We start from the raw sequence: 23,175 nt of genomic DNA on the forward strand, positions 1-23,175 counted from the left end.
CACACACACACACACTGCCAGGTTGCAACTCCTGTCATCCCTCACCACTGGCTATGCTGGCTGGGGCTGATGGGAATTGCAGATCACCAATATTTGGGGGGGGGGGTCATACCTCCCCCCCTCCACTGCTGTATGGTTCAGAACAGTGCAGAGGTATGCTGGCTGGGGCTGATGGGAATTGCAGATCACCAATATTTGGGGGGGGGTCATAACTCCCCCCCTCCACTGGTGTATGGTTCAGAACAGTGCAGAGGACAATTTTCTGCTTGGGGCTGCTTTCACTCATGGGTAATCTGTAGCAGCTTCATGCCACCAGCTGTGCAATAGGAAGGGCTGAGGTCACTGGTTGGCAGTCCAACCTTTTTTCTCTCTCTTCTCCCACTCTCTTTACTCTATTTCTTCCCCTCCCCTCATCTCCAGAAACTGTTTTTCCACAGTCTGGACTGATCACTTGCAGGGGAATTTGAAATTAAGGTGTGTCACTACAGGCTGCCCATCTCATGAACAGAAGAACCAGTGCATGTACAGCTTTTCACTAGTGTTCTCATTCTTTCAGCAAAGGGATTGGCTCTACGTACACAAAAGACAGTATATGTGGATCATTCCCACCAGCCCTAGCAAGCACAGTCAATGGTAAGGAATGCTGGAAAGAGGAGTGCAACAACGCCCAGAGTGTTCATGATTCTTACCCTGATCTAAACACATGATGGATCTCTGGAATGATGGGCAAGTATCACTGCAACCTGCACAGAATCATTAAGATAAAGGTGTGACACACATTGAAAATATTTCTTTAAAATATGTGCTGGACAGTGACATCCACATCCAAATGCATGAAAATTTCATCATACATTTTCCCAATTTTCAATCAGAAACAAGTAAACACTAACAATAACATTTAGATAACTGTGAAAATACACTGATGAATGTTAACATTCACAAGACATACCTGGGATTGTCATATGAAAATGCAATCACCAAAATTCAGACATCACTGGAGAACACATAATCCAGATTAAGCACACATGCACTCCATATTGTTTAACAGCAGTTGTGTTAGGAAACACATACAATTCAGTGAACAATTATTTAAGCCCTGGTGGCGCAGTGGTTAAACACCAGTACTTCGATCCCAGGCAAGGGCTCCACTGTTGACTCAAGCTTCCATCCTTTCGTAGGTCAGTAAAATGAGTACCCACTGTAAACCACTCAGAGAATGCTGAGTTCACTGATAAGTGGTATAGAAATGTACAGTACATGCTGTCACTAATTTCAATTGTCCAATATCTTGCTGGCAGGAAGAGATCATCAGCAGGAGGAGGTGGCCATCAAAAGCACTGAGATGATAGCCCTCTCAAGTTTGAGATGGGTCCTACATTTTTTTCCTCCTTGGTATAAAGTACATAGCAGTATTGGTGGCAGATGCCATTGGAACGCCTAACAGATCACTGTGAGTTGATGTAGCTAACATATGAAATGTACAATCATGACTTTTGCACTCCAAAGTGTGCTGTCCAGAATGGTTATCCAATCCCTTAGTCCAGCATACATCATCTCTACCATGGCACTATTTCTCATTGTATTACATAGCCCATCAAGCCTTTCTGTCAGCCTTCCTACCTTAAAATCTAACTGTTCCAAGGTATCGCATCTTGTTCACTAAGGTGAGATGTAATGTTTTCTCTTCTAACTTACTTTTTGGTAGGTATGCTGTGCTACCCACCTCAGCTTGATTTTGCCCTTGTGGACAGCAAGTAGTTGAGATTCTATCACACATTTTGTTCTCATTATAACCAGTGCTGCAACCAACTGATTGCCCCCTTACAAGCTATTCTGAAATGTTTTGTATCAAAAGGCTGTTGCAAGACAAATGCATGAATATTACATTTTCAGATGCAATTTTTTTGTCTTCAGCTGTTAAAATCAGAGAGATCAAATTATCAAAAAGGGAGCAGACTAATGGCAACATACCCTAGGCCTATAATTATATGACCAAAACCAATCTCCAGTGTTGTAACCCAATCAGATAATTTAATTTTATGTACACTTCCTGTATCCTTTATAATATAATAAAATTTTATTTCTATACCGCTATTCCAGCGATCACAGCGGTGTACATCAAAGAGTAAGACAATTAAAACATCAGCATGACAATAATACAATGTTAACAATTAAGAACAGTAAAACCTAACAACACCCTATACAAGTGGCTGTGTAGAATGGAATACACAAAAACATTGCCAAGGGGAAGAGAATGACCACAAGGCTCACGGGGGGAAAGCCTGGCGGAACAAAAAAGTCTTCAAGTTCTTCTTGAAAGCATCGAGGGAGGTGGAAGTACGGAGCTCATTGGGGAGGGAGTTCCAGAGCTGAGGGGCTGAAATAGAGAAAGCCCTCTGAGCTGATACATATTGAGCGTCTGGAACTCTTAAAATATGTCTTTCACCCGACCTGAGAGTGCGGGGCGGATTGTATGGGGAGAGGCGGTCCTCCAAGTACCCTGGGCCCAAGCCATTTAGGGCTTTATAGGTGATAACCAACACCTTGTATTTGGCCCGGAAGCGAATAGGCAGCCAATGGAGACCTTTTAGGACTGGTGTTATATGGCTGGCCCTGGAACATCCAGTAACCAGCCTAGCAGCCATATTCTGCACTAATTGAAGCTTCCAGGTTTGGTACAAGGGTTGCCCCATATAAAGCGCATTACAGAAATCTAATCGAGAGGTTACCAGAGCATGTACAATGGTTTCAAGGTCCCCCCGGCCAAGGAAGGGTCGCAGTTGGCGTATCAGCCGAAGCTGATAACAGGTGCTCCTGACCGTCGCATCCACCTGAGCAGTAAGGTGAAGAAGCAAGTCCAGAAGCACCCCCAAACTGCGAAAAGAGTCCTTCACAGGGAGCGTGACCCCATTTAGGACAGGTAGAAAAATTTCCTTACCTGGGCCAGGAGAGCCAATCACCAGTACTTCCGTTTTCTCTGGATTCAGGCTGAGTCTGTTTTCCCTCATCCAGCCCATTACCGACTCCAAGCAAGCATTAAGAGGAGAGATGCCATCCCTAGTTAATGCATCAGTCGGAGACACAGAGAAAACTATTTGGGTGTCATCAGCGTACTGATAACACCGTGCCCCGTGTCTCCAGATGATCTCTCCCAGCGGCTTCATGTAAATGTTAAATAGCATAGGGGACAAAATCGCTCCCTGAGGGACCCCAGATGTCAGGGCCCTCCTATCAGAGCGACAGTCCCCCAGCTCCACCATCTGGAATCTGCCCGAGAGGTAGGAATGGAACCACTGCAAAGCAGAGCCCCCGATACCCAACTCCCTCAGGCGACCCAGAAGGATACCATGGTTGATGGTATCGAAGGCCACTGAGATGTCCAAGAGCACTAACAGGGACACGCTCCCCCTGTCCATACCCAGACGGAGATCATCAACTGGCAACCATAGTAGTCTCAACTCCATAGCCCGCCTGGAAGCCGGTTTGAAATGGGTCCAGATAATCCATCTCATCCAAGATCCCTTGAAACTGAAAGGCAACTGCCCTCTCGATCACCTTCCCTAAAAATGGCAGCAGCGAGACAGGCCGATAATTGTTCCGAATTAGGGGGTCAAGGGAGGGCTTTTTCAACAAAGGTTTAACAATGGCCATCTTCAAAGTTGATGGAAACTGCCCATCCCTGAAGGATGTATTGATAATACGGTGCAACATATTAGTCACAACCGTTCCCCCTTGAGCTGTCAGCCATGAAGGACAGGGATCGAGAGAGCAAGTCGTCTTCCTAACACTTCGAAGAATCTTGTCCACATCCTCAGTACAGACAGACTCAAAGTGATCCAGTTTAACCAAGTCCACGGAGGCTCTGGACACCTCTACTCTAGATTCTGAACTAATAATGGAGTCGAGATCAACCCTTATCCTTTATGCAACCTTTCTGTTTTATACGGTTTTAAGTTATATGTAGTCATTGTATTTTATATGGTTTTAGGGAACAAATAACAATGTGATTTTTATGATAACCCAAATCTGCTGCCTCATTCTACCTAGTAGCAGGGCCAGCCCTCAAAAGCACTGCTGCATCCTATGAGGCACACAGATTATGCTATGGGTGAAAGCAATTATGTGTTTCACACTAAAATCGTACATTTAAATAGCATTCACTCCTCCCCTCTTTTAGTTCTTTTGTGTTGCTAGTATAGCAAAACTCAAAATTGCCTAAATTTAGAGTTGGCATTTCTCAAAAGGAAAACAGTTTATTCCTAAACGTGGTTCCATCTTGTCAGAAAAAGATGTAATAAAATAACATCCACAGAAAAGCAAGACATTGAAAGTAGAATTTTAACTATAAATAATATTATCCACAAGAAAGATCTACACTCACCCCTCCATTTTTGCAGACTTTGACTCTTGGCAAATGCAGGGGGACAAAATGGGGTGCGTGCTGCCATTCAAGCCATTGGGACTTGAATATCAGTGATTTTCCATTTTCATGGGGGGGGGGGAGATCCTCCCACAAAAACAGAGGGGCTACTGTAATTTGTTTTTAAAATTCAACACCTAATTGAATTCTGCCACCTTATGTATACTATTTGTGATAGCTATAAATAGTAGAACCCAAGCTGTATGAGTATGAGATCATTCTTGCTGTCACTAGCATCCTCTGGGCTGCTGATCTGCCAAGACATCCATATATCTCAGCTCATGTAGGCACATCCAGATCTTATGTAAGCTGTCTTAGGGTGTGTCAAGGCTAGCAGCTATTCACATAAATATGCATAGAAAATTGTATATGGTAACACTGCAGTCCACTCCCCCTTATGTGGTCTGTTACCAGTTAGTAGTCAACCTCTGAGTTCTCTGTTTTAGGAAGGATAACAAGAATGATAAGAGGTATGGTGAACAGAACATATGAGAAAAGGTTGATGGAGTCAAGCATATTCAACCTGGTAAAGAGAAGACTGAAAGATGACATGGTTATACACTTCTGTGAAAGGCTGTCACACAAAGGATATGGGTGTCTTCTCTGTTGCCCCAAAGGGTAGGACCAGGTCTAATGGTTTTGGGTTATAGGAGGGTAGATTTTGACTGAAATGCAGAAGGAATTTGTGTTCACCAACATAACAAATTATCTAGAAAGTTGGTGGGTGTCTTTTTCTTTGGACATCAAGAAGATGCTAGACTGGAATTAAAATTTTCTTAAGAACCCCCCCCCCCCACACACACACACACAGCTATCTGTATGTCACTCAAAAAGAAAGAATCAGTATTTGTCTCAGCTAATGGATACAAATGTCACCTTAAGTTAGAAATGATTTGAGGGCACACAATAGATCAAAGCTAACAAAATGGATTTCAACATGGAGAAATGTAAGGTACTACACTTCGGGCAGAAAAATGAAATGTACAGATATAGGATGGGGGACACATGGCTTAATGAGGATCTAGAAGTCCTAGTAGACCACAAGTTGAACATGAGTCAACAGTGTGATGTGGCAGCTAAAAAGGCCAATGTGATTCTACACTGCATCAAGAGAAGTATAGTGTATAGATCAAGGGAAGCAATAATTCCACTGTATTATGCTTTGGTCAGGCCTCACCTGAAATACTGTGTCCAGTTCTGGATACCACAATTCATAAAGGATCTCCAAAGGATGGCGACTAAAATGGTGAAGGGTCTGGAAACCCATGCCCTATGAGGAGTGACTTAAGGACCTGGGGATGTTTACCTTGGAGAAGAGAAGATTAAGAGGTTATATGATAGCCCTGTTTAAATATTTGAAGGGATGTCATATTGAGGATAGAGCAAGCTTGTTTTCTGATGCACCAGAGACATGGACATGGAGCAATGGATGCAAGCTACAGGAAGAGATTCCACCTAAACATTAGGAGGAACTTCCTGATAGTAAGAACTGTTTGACAGTGGAACACACTCCCTCAGAGGATGATGGAGTCTCCTTCTTTGGAGGTCTTTAAACAGAGGCTGGATGGCCACCTGTCAGGGATGCTTTGTCTGAGAATTCCTGCTTGGCAGAATGGGGTTGGACTGGAGGGCCCCTGAGGTCTCTTCTAACTCTACGATTCTATAGAGTTTATCACATGGAGGCAAACTGCCCAAATCCCATGCAGAAGCAGGATTTAAAAGCAAGAAAAAAACAAAACAAAAGCAGGTTGTTTTTTAGACACATCAGGGTTGATGAGTATTAACGCGACATTAATCTGGATGGAAAGTTGACGAAATGTGCCACTTTTTACTTTCAGGATTTTCCGAGTTAATGTCACGTTAATGCTCACTAACTCCGATGTCATCTGAAAAACAATCCCCCCCCCCCACTTTCTGTCCTGTTTGATGTCAGACGTTCTCTGAAAATCAATCCACTTTTGTGGTTTTTTTCCAATTTAAAGACCATTTCTGCATGGGATCCCACCTGTGTGATAAATCTCTGATTCTATGAACAATAAAATAGAATAAACATACACATGTTAATACTTGGAGTGAAATGAAATGTCACAAGCTTGCTGTGAAACAAGTTCCATCAAAGACAAATTGGCAGGTCAGATACTCAATCTCACTTTCATCATCTATTTCTCACAGTTTTCCAAAATCAGCAATTTCTTTTGCTGATCTTCCTGGGTGTATCAGTTTTCCTATGTCCATCCTGGGGTTGCAGGATGCAAAAGAAATCACTACATGCAGAAACATAATTTTGTCCAAAGTGCACAGCAGAATAGACTCCACCTTAACCCTGGTGGAGCAGTGGTTAAATGCCTGTACTGCAGCCACTCACTCAAAACCATAAGGTTGCAAATTGAAGACCAGAAAAAGGGTTCAAGTTTGACTCAGGCTTGCATTCTTCTGAGGTCGCTAAAATGAGTACCCAGATTGTTGGGGGCAAATTAGCTTAACAGTTGTAAACTGCTTAGGCGATATGAAGCGGTATATAAATGAAGCGTGTTTGTTGTTTAACTGTAATATTTGTAATATTTCTTCCAAAGTTCTTTCAGATACTGCAGGATCCAGTTATATAGAGAAGGGAAGGCAACATGTGGTCCATGTTCCAGGTTCTGGACCAACCCTAAACATTTCAAATAGAGAAGTATTCTCCTGGGAGCCTCTCCTTTAACACAAGGCATATGGCTCCTATATGCCTTGTTTTGATACAAAAACAAAAGCATGGAGTTGAAACCCAAACTGGACATCCAGCCAGGAGAGATGGAGGTGACTGAAGATTTGACAGTGTTGTCCACTTCCAGGATAACTTTGCCAAAGGATAGGAGAGTGCTCCAGTTCTGCCCTCACTACTCCTGGCTTCCTAGTATTGACAAGAAAGGTCTTCAAAGGAACTGAATGAATGCAGTAAGAGACTACAACTGTTTAGAGCTTTGTAACTATGTTTAGTCTAATGTATTTACAGCACCTTTGCAAGCCCTGAAATAGTGCAGATAAAAAAAATATTATAACCCTTGCTACAAGTACCCCCCCCCCCCAAAAGAGTAAAAAACAAATAGATATGGAGACAAAAACCCGCAAAATCTTACAAAAAGCAAGGCCATATAGCATGACAACCCATGCTTGTTTAGACCAATCTGGAAGAGCCCTTTGTTAGTTTCAAAATCTCTTTCCAGTTCACAAAGTTGGACTGTGTGCCCTCCTTTCCTGTTACAAACCAAAGCCTCAGCATTTACATGAAAATATATAACTTCACCACCAGTCATCTTCTTATTTTGCACATTTATTAGTTTAACATCTCACCATTCTAAAGATCTAAAAGACAAATGAAACCACACATACAGTGATACTTAAACAATGAGCAGTTAAACAAAAAAGACCTTGTATTCCCTATGAAACTGTATGGGCTTCACTTGGCATCTAAAATGCTATCCTCTATTGACACTTTAGGCACTGTCTGGATAGGTCATTTCTTAGTTCTCCATGAGAAGTTATTTTAAAGTATACCTAGAAGCAGAACTAAGAGCCATCAATGACAAGCAATTAAGAAATCTAAGAATTTAAATTTAGCTGGGATTAGCCACAAGAGTTAATCTTCAAAAATCACTGTGGTTAGGATCATCACAGTGAATCAGTTGTACCAACTTGAGGACTAGGGTCACTGATACCTATAATGAGGAAATCAAATTCTGTGTATTTTACTATAGTACAGTGGGTCCACTGGATTCACTGCGGTTAGGAGTGTGGGACCCCCATGAAAGTGGAAAAAACATAAATAGAGGAACACTTGTAAAGTCAAAGGCTTTCATGGCCAGCATCCATAGTTTTTTGTGGGTTTTTCGGGCTATGTGGCCATGTTCTAGCAGAGTTTCTTTCTGACGTTTCACCAGCATCTGTGGCTGGCATTCTCTGAAGATGCCAGCCACAGATGCTGGAGAAACGTCAGGAAGAAACTCTGCTAGAACATGGCCACATAGCCCGAAAAACCCACAAAAAACTAGAGGAACACTTATTTTTCCCTGAGAGAACACCTCTCTAGGAATTTCTAGATCTTCCAGCACAACTCTATGGTTAACATTTGCCAGAGGTTGACCATAGAATCACGCTGGAGGACCTACAATTGTCTAGAGAAGTGTTTTCTTTAAAAATTGCTAGGTCATCCATCGTGACTCTATGATCAACTTGCAGAAGAGTCATGCTGGAGGACCTATAGTTTTCTAGAGATAAGATATTAATAAAATCCTCAAAAAAATCAAATCTACAAAGTCAAATCTGCAAATGTGAAGGGCCAACTGTACCTTTTGAGGAAATACCTCCAAAAGGCTACCAATAAGGAGTCCTGGTGGTGCAGTGGTTAAATGCTGGTACTGCAGCCACAAGGTTGGGAGTGCAGTTCCAGGGGCTCCAGGGTTGACTCAGGCTTCCATCCTTTTGTAAGCTGCTAAAATGAGTACCCAGCTTGTTGGGGGCAATTATCTTACAGACTGTAAGCTACTTAGAGAGTGCTGAGTTCACTGATAAATGGTATAGAAATATACATGCCATTAATAATGCTATATTCTCAGGAAAGGAACATAACAAAGACCTTTCTTCAAATGTGCCTAGAGTTTAGAGGATCTGGACTACCCCATGATTACCTGAGTTGAAAAGTCTGATCTTAAATACAGGAAGTCTATGTGAAACTGCTGTGTGATTATCACTTTATGTATCTCTGAGTGCTGGATTATGTGCCACCACTCAGTTCAGTGTCAAGACATTAACAGAGAATTCTTAATATAAGATGTCTGGAATTGACTGTGACTGTCAAGTATAAATTCCATGATAGATTCTAATGTCCAAATTGTACCACATTGGTGAAATATGCCTTTTGTTTAACTTCACGCTCTTGCAGACATCTTCATGCTTCCTTGAAGAAAATCTTTGTGCCTTCACCTTCCATCAGCTCCCCTGTCAAACAAGCCCTTTCAGCTGCATCACTGTCCAGCTTGCAGATGAGAACAGGAATAGCTCCCTTGCTCTGAGAAACTATATTTAAAGCAGTTTGTAATTTCAAAGACACACCTCCAGTAGTGTCATGTGGCAGCACAGATGTGAGGACAGGTGGTTCCATAGTTCCACCAGGATGAATGATAATGGAATCCAGAAGTTTAGCACCTGTTACAGAATAAACATAGGTTTTAGAAGTGGGATTACAAGAAAATGTACCAGGAAACCCTCATTTATGAGACACTGGTGCTTTACAGAGCACCCAAAAAGGGCACTCTGCCGGTGCCCGTATTTGCTGCACGAGGGAGCTGCAGCAGACAAACCACGTGGCTCCCCTGCGCAGCAAAAAGAACCCACAAAAGCGGGTTCTTCTTGCAGTGCAGTTGTGTTGCTGCAAGGCACCAAGGGCGCACTTGCGGCGTCACAACCACGCCACGACGTGCGGACGCTAAGCATCCGTCATGTCAAAATGGCAGCACCCATGTGTATAGGGCACCACTATTTTGGGTCACAACTGTGAGGGAATAGAAAACAGCAGGAGGGAAATAATGTATATAAAAGGGGATTGCGAACCAGCACTGCTACTTATCACATGCTATTTTTTTGTTATTATCATATGCCATCGCATTGGCCCGTTACAAACAGGCATAAAGCACGGACTGAGTCCGTATTAGGATTAGAAAGGGGCGTCCCTTCTGGACGCCCCTAACCCTAATATGGACCCAGTCCATATAAAATGGCAGTGCCCGTTCCACACGGGGACTGCCATCTTTACTTAGCGGACGCACTGCGTCTGCACGTCACACAGCGCATATGACACTGCAAGCCATTGGCGCCTCGCGGCATCCTATCCGCGCCGTGGAAAGAAGCGCCATTTTGGGGCTTCTTTTTGCTCCACGAGGGAGCCGCGCGGTTTGGCTGCTGCAGCTCCCTCATGGAGCAACCGGCAGCGGCGCGAGACTGCCCCTTCTGTGCGGTCTGTAACGCGCCATTGATTCCAAAGTTGACTTGCTCAAGGTCACCCAGTGGGTCTACATGGCTGAGTGGCCATTTGAACTCTGGACTCCTTAAATCTTAGTTCTACACGCAAACTGCTAACTATTCTGTCTCTCTTTTAAATGTAGCTGGGATTGCTTTTAAAGCAAACTACAAAATGGGGGAAAGACTTATCCTTCTAATTCCTAAATCTAACATCTAAATCTACACTGTCCACTTTACTAACAATTCATTTAATGTCAGCACTGCTGAGAGCAGGGAAAAACATAGTTCAATCTGATATAGCCTGGTCTAGTCAGGGTTTATCCAGATTGGCCAAAGACCTCAGGATTTGGCAAGCTAATCCATGTCTGGGTGGCATGCCTCTTTAACAGATTAACAGATCCAGGTTCCCCAAACATACTGGGGATTCATTTTTTAATTTTGGGGGGGAGAGGTCTGGCATGAATTGCACTATGGGCAGGGGTTTCCTCTTCTCATCAGACATAGACTGCAGGAATGATCAGAGGAGAATATCAGTGGCAAAAGGCATTTCCACAATCATCATGCTGTAATGAGACTATCCGGAAACACGGCCAGTGTCAGGGAAGAAATGAGCTAATGGAAACAAATGTGGGAATTAAAACTTTTACTGTTTCAGAAACTCCCGGGTGTCATGAAAAAGAACTTGTGTTGTCCTGGGTTTAAAAATTTGTGGTTGGTCCTAAAGGTTCACCCATAATGGTCTGGGACTGAAGGTACATTGTTTGAACATTTAAAAAAACTAATAAACCTGATAAGTATAGGAACAACTCCCATAAAATTCCAAGGATTTGGTCCAGTGTGGATGTAGTTATGCTCTTAAGTATCCCACTATTCGTTTAAGTACCCCATTGTATATGATAGAAAAATCCTTGAGCATCCACAAATTTTCATATCCACAAGGGCTCCAGGATCCAAAACCCAGCCTATAACAAAGGACCACTACAATTAATGTTATACATACAATCACTAGGCTTCATGCCAGCTACTTAATCTATACCTTGTGTGTCAGGTGGACAAGTGAAAATTCCTCTCACATCTGTGAGAAACACAACTCGCTTAGGAGAGAACTTCTTAGCAAGAACCTGGAAGAGGAGAAAAGGACCATGAGCTGTCTTATATGAAAGTAGAAATGGAAGGGAATTATGTGTTAAATCTAAATATTTAGTGTTACTGCTGCTATTCAAAAATCTGCACCCTCTTTTTCCACATCTCTTAACTCAATGATTGTATCTCCAGATAAGATACAGCAATGTTGTTCCAAATCCAGAGCACAATCTCCATGTAAAACTGGAACATAACCTGCATCTAAAGTATCTTTTATGACATCAGTACCATCCTGGCTGACATTCTTGGATGCTGTTTTCCAGGTTCCAAAGGGCTATCAGAGAAACAACAAAGATAAAAAAAATTCTGTTGTAACACACAAATCCCCAGAATGTTGCTGCCCCCCAGAGCTACAGTCTTGGGATGTTCGAGTTCAGGCAGGAAGACTGCTGGGCAGCAAGGTGGGCAGTACACCAGCAGAAAGTAGAAAAGACTTGGAAATATTACTAGCAAAAACAGTAAATACTTTGAATGCATACAGGTGAAAGTTTAAGAAGAAAATGCAAAACAAACATTACAGCTGAATATTACGAAAACAACAATGACCACAGGAGAGTGGGTAAGAATGACACAGAAATTACTCATTTCTAGAGAAATTATAGATGGAAGTTATAGATTTTCTTCACTCTGACTCAGTCACAAATCAAAATGGAGATTGTGATCAAGAAATCAGAAAAAGACTAGGGCTTGCAAGGGCACCTATAAGAATCTCAATTCCAAAGATAAATCATTGAACACTGAAGTCAGGATCATGGCACAGTATTTCTGATTTCTGTATATGGTTGTGAAAGCTGAACAATTAAGAAAGCTAATCTGGAGAAAGTAATCTCTTTTGAAATGTGGTGCTGGATGATAGTTCTACAGATACCATGGACTGCCAAAATAAATAAATAAATGGGTTCAAGAGTAAACCTGAGCTCTCACTAGAAGCCAAAATGGCTAAACTGAAGCTGTGGTATTTGGGGCATAACTTGCCTCAAAGTAGAAGGCTGTAGAAAGACCACATTACAAATAGATTGACTCCATAAAAGAAAACATGACCCTGAGTTTGCAAAACAGGTGCAAAGCTGTTAATAACCAGGACTCTTTGAGGTCACTCATTCCTAGAGTTACCATAAATTGAGGATAACTTGATGGAAAACAGCAACAACAACAAAAACAAAAACACATTATCTGAATACATTTGTACTTAAAAGGGCAACTATACAGAGGAACTGTCAAAAATGAAAAGTAATTAATTACTTAATTAATTAAATGACTTAGAAATTAAAAGACAGATGAACTAACTATAGCTATTGCCACACTACATAAATAAAAAAACAAAGGTCTGACACCACTTCTAGGGCTCAATGCTATGGAATTCTGGGACTTGTAGTTTGGTGGCATACCAGGGCTCTCTGACGGGCAACGCTAAATATCTCACAAAACTATAAAACCCAGAATTCCATAGCATTGAATCATGGCAGTTGAAATGGTGTCATATTGCTGTATTTCTGCAGTGCTGATACACCCTATGATAATTTAGACTAGATATAAGACTTGTACATAATCATATGAATTTGACACCTAACTCCACTAACAGCTTCCAGTTCCCCCCATAGCCCCATCCATAGAACTTTCTTGAAAAAACTGAATAGCCTTAAAAAACTAAAGCCAACAGGTGTCCTTACCGAAATGCTCACTGCTGGAATCCCATAGCTTACCAAATGTCCTGTCACCAGATGGTTCAGCTGTGAGAAGAAAAACAGTGGCTTTGAATCCCCAAAAGCTTTAAGTTTCCTGTACTCAAGTTGCATTATTAGTTCAATAATACATTTGGATAATAAAAGTAGGATTTGAGGGGTGTATGTGTGAAAAAGCAACAAGATCAGCCAAATGCATTTTTAGTTGTGTTTCAAGATGTTTCATAAGGAACATCTGGAGGCACGAGATCCCTTTCCATTCAATGAAGTATTGTTTTTAAGCTATTTGCACACCTGGACATACAACAGACCTTCCAGGTGATCAGGTAGAACCCATACTGATAAAATCAGAATATTTTAAGTAAACCAGCTAAAATTTAGCCTTCAGAAATTGGAATACTTGAGGATTCTGAAGTCCAGTGCTGGCCCACTATTTCCCCAAATGTGTCACAAAATAAGTCCCAAATCTGAGATAGTATAGCTCAAACTGCACACTATTGTAAATAACAGGCCCTGCTGCAAGGTTTTGGAGAAATTTAGCTCTACACCTCTGAGGTGGTAAAACAAACAGCAGTATTAATCTGTCAGATCCACAGGCTGTCCTTTTATCCACTTTGATACAAACTACCACTATTTGTGACACCAGCAGAAGTAGAGATTTAGATTAGGTGCCCATGGTCAAAAACCTATTATCTCTCTCTCCACAATTAATATCCATTTTAATGAGAACCATCTTTAATTGTAGTATAGAACCTGAAGCCCTCAATACTTCATCAAAGAAGCCACAGAAGCACTATGGGCCAGTCTCAGAGGTGGGGAGGGGAGTTAATTTGCTAACCTTTGTTTGAAAGTAAGTAGATCTCAGGATTGCTTAATGATCTCTGATATTCCACACAGATGCTAAGCCAATTTAGAGCTCAGATAGATGAGGTTTCAAGCCTGCTCTTTAATGCCAGCTTGAATGTAATGTAACCATTTATGACATGGGAGGAGTCATGTTAGGTACAGGCATTAGATTCCTCTGGAGACACCACATGTTTGTCTGAGACTGGACAGTGAGCTATTGCTCCAGGCTGTGGATGACTTGGACTCTAGTCAAGGAAACATCACTGCTATAGTATGATGCAATGGTTTCCAATGGACTTATCAGTCAGCGCTACTCAACATCCCTTCTCTCCTACTGGAGCTGGGAATGAATGCTTGTTTTTCAACTAAAAAGTAACCACATTGCTGGATCTCTCTACAGATCTAGAATTGACAGAATCTTTCAGACTTCAGCATAAATTGAAATAGCTATGGTTTGTATTTTCTTATTGTTTTTTTTTTAAATAAGATACAAAGTGTTGGTTAATTATTAATAAATTGAGCTTTGTGATTTTTGTGCACCATATTCTAACACTTGCTAGAAAAACACCAATGATAAAATTTCATGTGGTTTTGTGTACTTTCCTCCCATTTTCTCAACTTTACCTGTTTCAACCATTACAATGAGTAATTTCTTTCTTTGTTTTACATTTATACAAATAACAAATATTAAGGCACAATTCTTCTCTGAATTTGAAGGAGAGAAAGATTAGAAATTATAGCCCTGTACAAGTGCTCACTAATACCATAAGTGTATACCTCATAGTTCTGCCAATTATATAAAGTAATGTGCTCTATAAAGTTGGTACCAGAGAGGAGGATTTGGTTCTGAATTGGGAGGGTGCATTGAACTTGGAACCTACAAGCTACATAGCTGATCTCAAATTAGCCTTGGAGGGGAACCAGTTGCTCATATCTGCAGTAAGGTCATGCCCTCTCAAAGCAGATATTCCCCACTAGCCAGAGATTTAAGTCCACTTTTCTGTCTCTCAGCTTAGGTAGACTTTAACTGTTATACCACCTTTCTCCAGACATGGGACATAGGGCACAGCTTAAGACAAATTAAAACAAACACAGCTAAAATTTTATTATACAAAAGTTAGAAAAAGGAAGTAACTATTCAATAAATAAATAAATAAAATAACTATTCAATTAAATAAATAAAATAACTGTTCAATTAAAAGTACCAAGTTAAACCAGTCTAAAACACATTTAAATAATTATTTGGAACTAGAGGGCCTTGAAATGTAAATAGCTCCTGCTTGGGCTATGGAACTATTTTAACATAGTTCATGGATCAGTGTTAGAACAGGCAGCTTTTTCCTTCCTCACTCAGACTGGTGAAACAGGGTTTCAGGTGGGGTTGTCAAGAATTACTTTGCTCAGTTTCTCACTCTCCTGACTGTACATTCTGGCTCATTTCTGTATCAACTTTTCAATTTTGGCCAAAATATCCTGGAAAGAAAAATTGTATTTCTGCATACTTTTCTCCAAATATGTGCATTTTTTGTATGCACATTTCCTAACAATACAACACATTTTCATATGCATGTTTATCTAATATATGTACTTCTGTGGGCACTTTTCTTTAACATCCACTTTTTCCTGCACATGTTTGGGGTAAAAAAAATAACAACACAAAATTCTGAAAAGTGTAGATGGTGTGCAAGTGTATTTGATTTGTATATAGCTTCAGAAAGTGTGTGTTGGTTAAGTCTGTATAAAATCTTAGATGAAACACATTTCTCCTCCTCCTCTAGTTGCAAGATCTACTTAGACCTGCAAAACTATCTGAAAGGATAGATTCTATTCTGCATTGACATGGCAGCAAGTATACATAATGTTGAAAAATACTTAAACAGTCTGTTGTGCAGCCACTGATTTTACAAGTCTGTCAAACCATCTTGTTAAAATAAATCTGCATAGCTGATGCCCATGCATCATCTGTCTGCCAATATGCACTTCACATAAGGAGTCTCAGCAGGAGCTGTGGCATAGCAGAGGGGCAATTTACAAGGATGCTGAATGAAGTTGTTACATACTGGTTGCAGAGTACCTTTGTGACAGAAAGCCTAGTCAGGCATAGTCCTTGTCTTAAATTGTGACTTGCAGCCAATCCTTCCGAGGTCCCTGAGGCAACATTATATTCTTTAGCTTGGAAATGTCCAAATGACCTAGAATGGCAAAAGAAAGTTAGTTATACGGGAGAAAAAAGTTTGGTTCTATTAATTTATGAGGTTGCTTTAAAGTTCCATTTGTAGGTTACTCATCTGAGACAGCCCAATTAGATATGTAAAGCGCTTGCTCCATCAGGGAAAGAATCTAAATGAATGAAGGGCATGCTTGCACTAGCTACACATTACAAGTCTCTGCATATCTGAAGCATCTTAAATGTCTGCCTTGTCACAACATTTAATCTACAGCTGAACTTGAATGTATGTTGGAACTGTGGTCCAATTCAACTGATCATATTGCGCAGGATTAAGCGTAACACAACTACAAAACTTTAAAAGATAACTTTAAAAGTGGTGTGTAAAAACCACAATCATGCCTGATACAAGTATCCATTCATAGATAAAGAGTAGACACACAAAGGTTTTCAGGGCTGGAGTTCAGTGGATTTGTGAACTTGATCTTAAACCTTTGTAGCAAAAAGAGTTCATTACAGAGTGTCCTGATAATGCATTGCAATAAGATATACATGCAGAAATCAAACAGCACACCATAGTGGTTTGAGTGTTGGACTAGGAGTGTGGAGACCAGGGTTTGATACCCTGATCAGCCATGTAAACCCACTGGGTAAGCACTCACACTCTCTCAGCCTCAGGGGAAAGCAATGGCAAACCTCCTCTGAATAAATCTCGTAAAGAAACCCCCATGATAGATTCGCCTTAGGATCACCATTAGTACAAAACAACTTGAAGGGACACAACAATAACAACAACAAAGGGAACACATTTTAGAGTCAGAAAAGAACAAAAAGATTTTTCCTTCAGCCACTCTTTTCTGATACATATCTTTACACAGAAGTAGGGTCAGTTCGCATTGGTCGATGCGTATTCGCGTTATATCGCATTGGTGTTTCACACCTTTGAGCTCAGAATACGTATTGACCAATGCGATATAACGTGAATACGCTTTGGCCAATGCGTATTCACAGTGGGGTTCCAAACTGAAGGCAGCCGGCTCCTCCGTTTTGCGAGTCCACAAAAATAGTGGATTCACGGGATCCGTATCGATGGCCAGTGCGAAACCTCTGCTGCTTTGGCTGGTGTGTACATCCAATCCGCTGGTTCTCCTGAAGACCACTGGGTTACAAATTTCCCAAGATGCTGCACTGGAATTTCCCCCATCTCCTTCCGCTGGCCCTTTCCCCTTTCAGGACAACCGCCGGGGCTGGGGAACGATTTTTCCACTGACTGAGATAAAGCAGAAACCTTTTGTGTCGGGGGGGGGGGGCTAAGCATTCAGCGTTTTTATTACATTAGTATTGTCGCATTATAACTCCGGCGCATGTATATATGTATCTATGTATCTGTCTATACATGTAAACATATGCATGCACAGGCACAAACACATATCCATATAGGCCCCCTTGCATATTCAAATGTGCACACGTGTACATACATGTATGTGTATACAAATATCTGCATATATATATGCATATACCGATAGATAGATAGATAGATAGATAGATAGATAGATAGATAGATAGATGTGAATATATAAATACATATATAGATAGATGTGTCAAGCATTAAGTCTTGGTCTGTACCAATGAATTTTTTTTATATACATGGAAAGACGCAAGCAGATGCAGACATATACTGCTGACTCTCCTCGTTAGTATACATGTCAGCATGTGTGTGTGTGTACATATATGTATACACTTAGGTCTATTGCTATGCACATATGTGTGTGTGTGTGTGTGTATTCGTAATATGCTGAAATTTCCTGACATGTCTCTTTGCATCTACACATGTGCAAATGTGTATGTGTGTGCGTGTGTTTGTGTGTGGGGGCTCATGTATGTTTGTGTTTGGATACACACACACATACACACACACACACAAAGATGTGTGTGTAAGCATATACATGCAGCAGTACACTTTCGGCTGCTCCACAGTTTGTGTGTGTGTGTGTGTGTGTGTGTGTGTGTGTGTGTATGTATATGTATATGTGTGTATATATGTATATGTATACATATATACACACAAATGTGTGTGTACACATAAAAAAGGCATCTCACTTTTGGCTGTACCACTATGTGTGTGTATGTATGTATGTGTGTGTGTGTGTGTGTGTGTATATATATATATATATATGTGTGTGTGTGTGCATATATATATATATATATACACACACACACACACATACACACACGCGTGCACACACACACATATACAGATGGTGCATACCCCTTTCGTAAGTGGCTAAAGGCAGCAATTCTCACGATATTACGCGCTAAACAGTGACCTCATTCTTCACCCTGGAAGTTAAAAATGTTGCACCCCGTTCAGAGCCCCACAGAGCATGCGCAAGGCTGCCGATGCGAATCGGCCAATACACATTGTATTGGGCTGCTGTGGTAATCCAATCTGCACTTGCCTCACTTTGCCTGAATACGCATTAGCCGATTCGCAAAACCTCGATTCAGAAGGCCGCCCAGGTGTGAAAAAACAATGTGATATGACGCGAATACGAATCAGCAAAGCGTGGGTGTGAATTAACGATGCAATATAACGTGAATATGCATCAACCAATGCGAACTGACCCTACTTCTGTGCTCAAAAAATCCCTGTGTGGTAAAGTCCATAGAATCACCACCTCACTTATAGAGGGAGTAATACTATAAGGAGGGGAAACTATGTAGAAAATCCTGAATTCAACATTGTCATCAAGATACAGGCTATCAACATAGTAGTAAATCCCACTTCTTTGGAGAAAATCACAAAACTGGTGCATGCAATGCCAAATCTACTTGAAAGGGTGTGTGTGCTAAATCCAATTTTAGTCCTAACTAGAACAGACACATTTAAATTAATGGAACATGTTTGTCACCACTTATGTAAATTGCATTGATTTTAATTGGTCCACTGCAGGTGAGATTAAATTTGGATGTAGCCATACAGGCTTTGAAAACTAGCACCTGCACTCGAAGCTGAAGTCAAAAGGGGTACACATAGTGTACCACCATTTTTCTGCCCTGGATGAACTAATTATGAGCATAAGATACTGCAACATCACACTCAGGCTACAAAGCAGACTTATTTATTTGTGGCCCCTCATGCTCTTAACCATCATGCAATGATGAAAATTGAGCCACACCTCTTCCCCCACTCCTGCCTTTCCACTCATATATGTGAACAAAATGAATCAGCACTCTTTTCCTATCTCTTTGAGATAGGCAGAAAGAAATTATTAACCTTTATAAGAAGACAAGTTGGCTCAGTTATTCTTTTGAAGCTTGCCAAGAAAAAGCAATTACTGTAGAAGTAAAAGATTTCTGGACTTTACATGCAATTTGGCCTCTTTCCAATGTTGTTAGTTGGCTCAGGAAAATCCACCTTAATGAAAAGGTTATACACAACCTGGATGGATGTATCTGCAACTCAAACTGTTGACTGGGACAACATCTTCATAGACAGATTAATCCCAAAGGATGCAAACAAATGAAGTGTGCAAATGGATTTGACCACAATGCAGATAATGAAGTGTAGAAATTACTATGTGACAGGTAAAGAAAAGAAATGATTTGTCTGATATGGTAGAAAATATCAGAAAGCTTCTATGAGGGTGTGGAACCTCCAGTGGATTCTTGGAAGGGATAGGTGATTGATAGGGCAGGACATGTAAATAAAACCATGAGAAACAGGGGAATAATGTTCTTCCTTTTTGTTGTCCAATTTCAACTGGTACAAATCCAAGTCTTTGAAGTAAAGATAATGGCAGGCAAACAGTTTTCCGCCTTGGACATAAATGAAGCCCAGCAGGCTCCTGTCAATCTTTTTTATTGGTAGATCAGGTAACCCCAGATGGTCTAAGGGGCCCGTTTGTGACATGTTTATCTTCATGACAGTGAATGGATAATCTCTCATTGCCTTTCCCTAGTCATGTGCTTTTTAGATCCATTCAGCATATTTTTCCAGGCATAGCTCATTTTACATTCTACATCCTTGAACTTCTCTCTTTTCAACTAGCAACTGTTTTCTATTTTGAGGAGAAACACACCTAATTTGCAGCCAAAACAGGCCTATTCCCAATCACACCAGGGGGGCTAAAGGTGCACAGTGCGGGAAACTAGTGTTAAGACTTGCAGCAGGAGCTTGGCTGATGACATATTTATATTCAAGGAAGACCTATCCTGTATCCCGTAGTTCCACGAAGATCTTGGTCAGCACCCCTCAGTCCTTAAAGGACCAGGGAGACTTTAAGCACAGCTCATTCTTCATTAAATGAATGGCCAACACCAGTAAAAAAATATTTCAGTTAGATGTTGTCATTACCTACAGACAAATTGAAAACAATATCAGAAGCAACATACCATTGTTAGGGAAGATGACATATTATTCCTAACAAGGCTGCAATTTGCCCAGCCCTGTCTAACACCACAATCTACAAATATAGTTGGATTTAATACAGTACAGATTAAATACAGATTCTATACCTGCAAAGGAGGAAGTGGCTTATATTAACATTTATAATATGATATTTCATAAGCAGACTTCCCTCATAAATAGTTTAAGCTAAAGCATGGAAGGGAATGCTGTTCAAGGAAGAACAACACAAATTCACAGATGAACATACCAGCCTTGCCCAAGTTAAGAGGTAAAATGCACATGCCACATTGACACCATAAACAGCTGTATGATTTCAGTTGACATTCTAAAATTACAGGTTTGCAGCACTTTGACTTGTACCATAACATACCTATTGCAGTAGAACATGTGAGCTGAATTGAGAATGTGTGTACCATTATGCTGTGCACAGTGCAGGATGACTGTACACCACAAGAACAAACATGGAATACAATAATAAAACTGCAATTGGGAATTGCTGTAGGATGTGGTCCTTCCCAGGACACCAGCCAGGTTATTTTGTCAAGGATAAGAGGTTATAAAAGATTCTTTCTTGCATACAACTAGCAGAATCTCCCAGAGAACACAGCCAAATTGTATACATTTTCAATAAAAGACTTTCATTATTTTTAAGGTTTTTTCCAAATTAGCTTTAACTGAATTTAAACTTTGGATTCCCTCCCCCCCTAGATTTGACCAAATATCACTGACTCCATAAAGTTGCACATTATGACACCAAAATATTATTTTCCAAAGCTTGGTTGAACTGCAGTTCATTGTTTGAAACACATCCCTGGCATCCTGTTCATACTTTTCAAGAATCAAAGGCTTAAAAGAGTCTTACATTTATTCCAAGTGCTAATTACAGCCAATAATTATGTCTACTCTCCTTGTCTGGCATGTTCTTTTCTTATAATATAATGGAAGGAATGTTGGAGGGCTACTGTCCTCTTTTCTTTAACAGAAAGCATAGCTTTCTCTTCTAATGCTCTTCTAATATTGATTTTACACAACAGAACTGTATGAGGCATTTATTTACTGAGATTGGGGTCAATATAGGTGGCTATTTGCTAAAATTCATGTTCCAGTAGGGACACCACTAAGAATGCCCCTGTGATACTCTTCTTCTTCTGGCCTTAGGATGGTCCACCATAGAGAAATGACAATCAGGAAAAGGAAGCACAGCAGCTACTAGGTAATTGCTCACTAACTTTCTGTGGCAACCAAGCAGAAGGAAGCAGTGGTGGTATGAATACAATAGTATCATGGTGAAGTGGAGAGGACAATAACAGAGGGAGACCACTGTCATGAAGACTGTTCCCACTACAAAATCCTTTATCATTTCTTAAAGACTTAAGTTTGGTGATCTGAATTATGTTTGATATATCATAGAATTTTTCAAAATATAAGCTAGAGAAAGCATCAGCAATTAAAACAGCCAATATTCCCATCCAAGCAAAACCAAGACAACTATAAAAACGTACATTTTAATTCTTTAATTCCCATGATTTATAAGATTACTATCATTGTACTACCCAGACAATGACAAAACTATTTGTTACAAGAAACATACAGCTACCCTAATAAAAAGCAACAATATGTTCCCTCATCTCCCTTAATAATTTCTAGTAGACTGTGTCATTTGTGTGTTTTAGCACCCTCAAACATACTACCAGTTAAAAGAAGTTCAAGAAAGTCTTTTTCTTCTGCCACTGCAAAATTGCTGCCAATTAGAGAAGACAATATTGGTCAAGAAGGACAAAAAGGCTGACACACCCAGAATATGTTGTGGATCAGACTGGCTTACACCAGAGCTTAGAAAAGTTACTTTTAGAACTAGAACTCCCAGAATATGTACTAGCATGGTCAGACTTCCTGACTTCCTGGCCACTACCTGTTTCAAAAAAAGGCCTCTCCTGGCTTAAAACAACTGGGGAGGGGGGTATCATGGCAACAATATCCCCATGCCCACGAGAAAGCATTTAGGGGTGAAAACATCCTTTGGGCCACAAAAATGGCCCATGGACCACATTTTGCCCATCCTGGCTTTAAAGGTAGTCAACATTCTAAATTTCATAATTATATATAAATTTAAGGACAATATAAGCCCAAAGAAACTGAACAGATGTAAGAATGCTCATATCATTTCATATCATTTTTTAAAAAAGGAGAAGAAACAACCACAATCACAGACCAGGGGAAGCACTGAAGCAACTGGTCAGCAAAATGCTCAACATCTGACCCCTGCTGGGTGAAGATAATCCAAACAGCTCTTAGCATTCCTGAGGGAGCAATCCCACAGAGACTGCCCTTTCACACCGCCAGCAGTAGTATTTGTTTACCGTCAACACCCATACTTTCTCCATGGTGGCAGCTCTAATAGAAATTATTTTAGCACAGACCTTGGGTGTATATGCACAGATTTTACGGATAACCCATCATGTAATGTTGAGACCAGGCCCACATTCCCCCTACTTAAACTGAAGTACAACAT

General features: G+C 40.7%; 1 protein-coding gene across 1 annotated transcript; it reads right to left on the reverse strand.

Moving 5' to 3' along the window:
• Positions 1-8,399: 8,399 nt before the first annotated feature.
• On the reverse strand, positions 8,400-22,961 carry LOC149315870 (uncharacterized). The gene is made up of 6 exons (XM_089518279.1): positions 22,876-22,961; positions 16,160-16,277; positions 13,228-13,287; positions 11,661-11,831; positions 11,451-11,535; positions 8,400-9,601 (listed from the first exon to the last, which is right to left on the reverse strand). The coding sequence occupies exons 1-6, from the start codon at positions 22,959-22,961 to the stop codon at positions 9,345-9,347; spliced, it is 777 nt and encodes a 258-aa protein (XP_089374405.1). The 3' UTR covers positions 8,400-9,344.
• Between the last annotated feature and the right edge of the window lie 214 nt (positions 22,962-23,175).

Source organism: Sceloporus occidentalis, unplaced genomic scaffold (genome assembly GCF_023333645.1).
Source record: "Sceloporus occidentalis isolate IW3139 unplaced genomic scaffold, rSceOcc1.0.p SCAF_3, whole genome shotgun sequence".
Taxonomy (NCBI): domain Eukaryota; kingdom Metazoa; phylum Chordata; class Lepidosauria; order Squamata; family Phrynosomatidae; genus Sceloporus; species Sceloporus occidentalis.

What these genes read in the sequence shown, in the direction of transcription:
- LOC149315870 (XM_089518279.1), bottom strand. Translation starts at nt 22,961, where the DNA reads ATGCTAAGAGCTGTTTGGATTATCTTCACCCAGCAGGGGTCAGATGTT. An exon ending in TTCCAGCAGTGAGCATTTCG is followed by an intron (nt 11,832 to 13,227) that starts GTAAGGACACCT and finishes TTTCTCTGATAG; the next exon opens with CCCTTTGGAACCTGGAAAAC. An exon ending in TTGTCCACCTGACACACAAG is followed by an intron (nt 9,602 to 11,450) that starts GTATAGATTAAG and finishes ATTCTGTAACAG; the next exon opens with GTGCTAAACTTCTGGATTCC.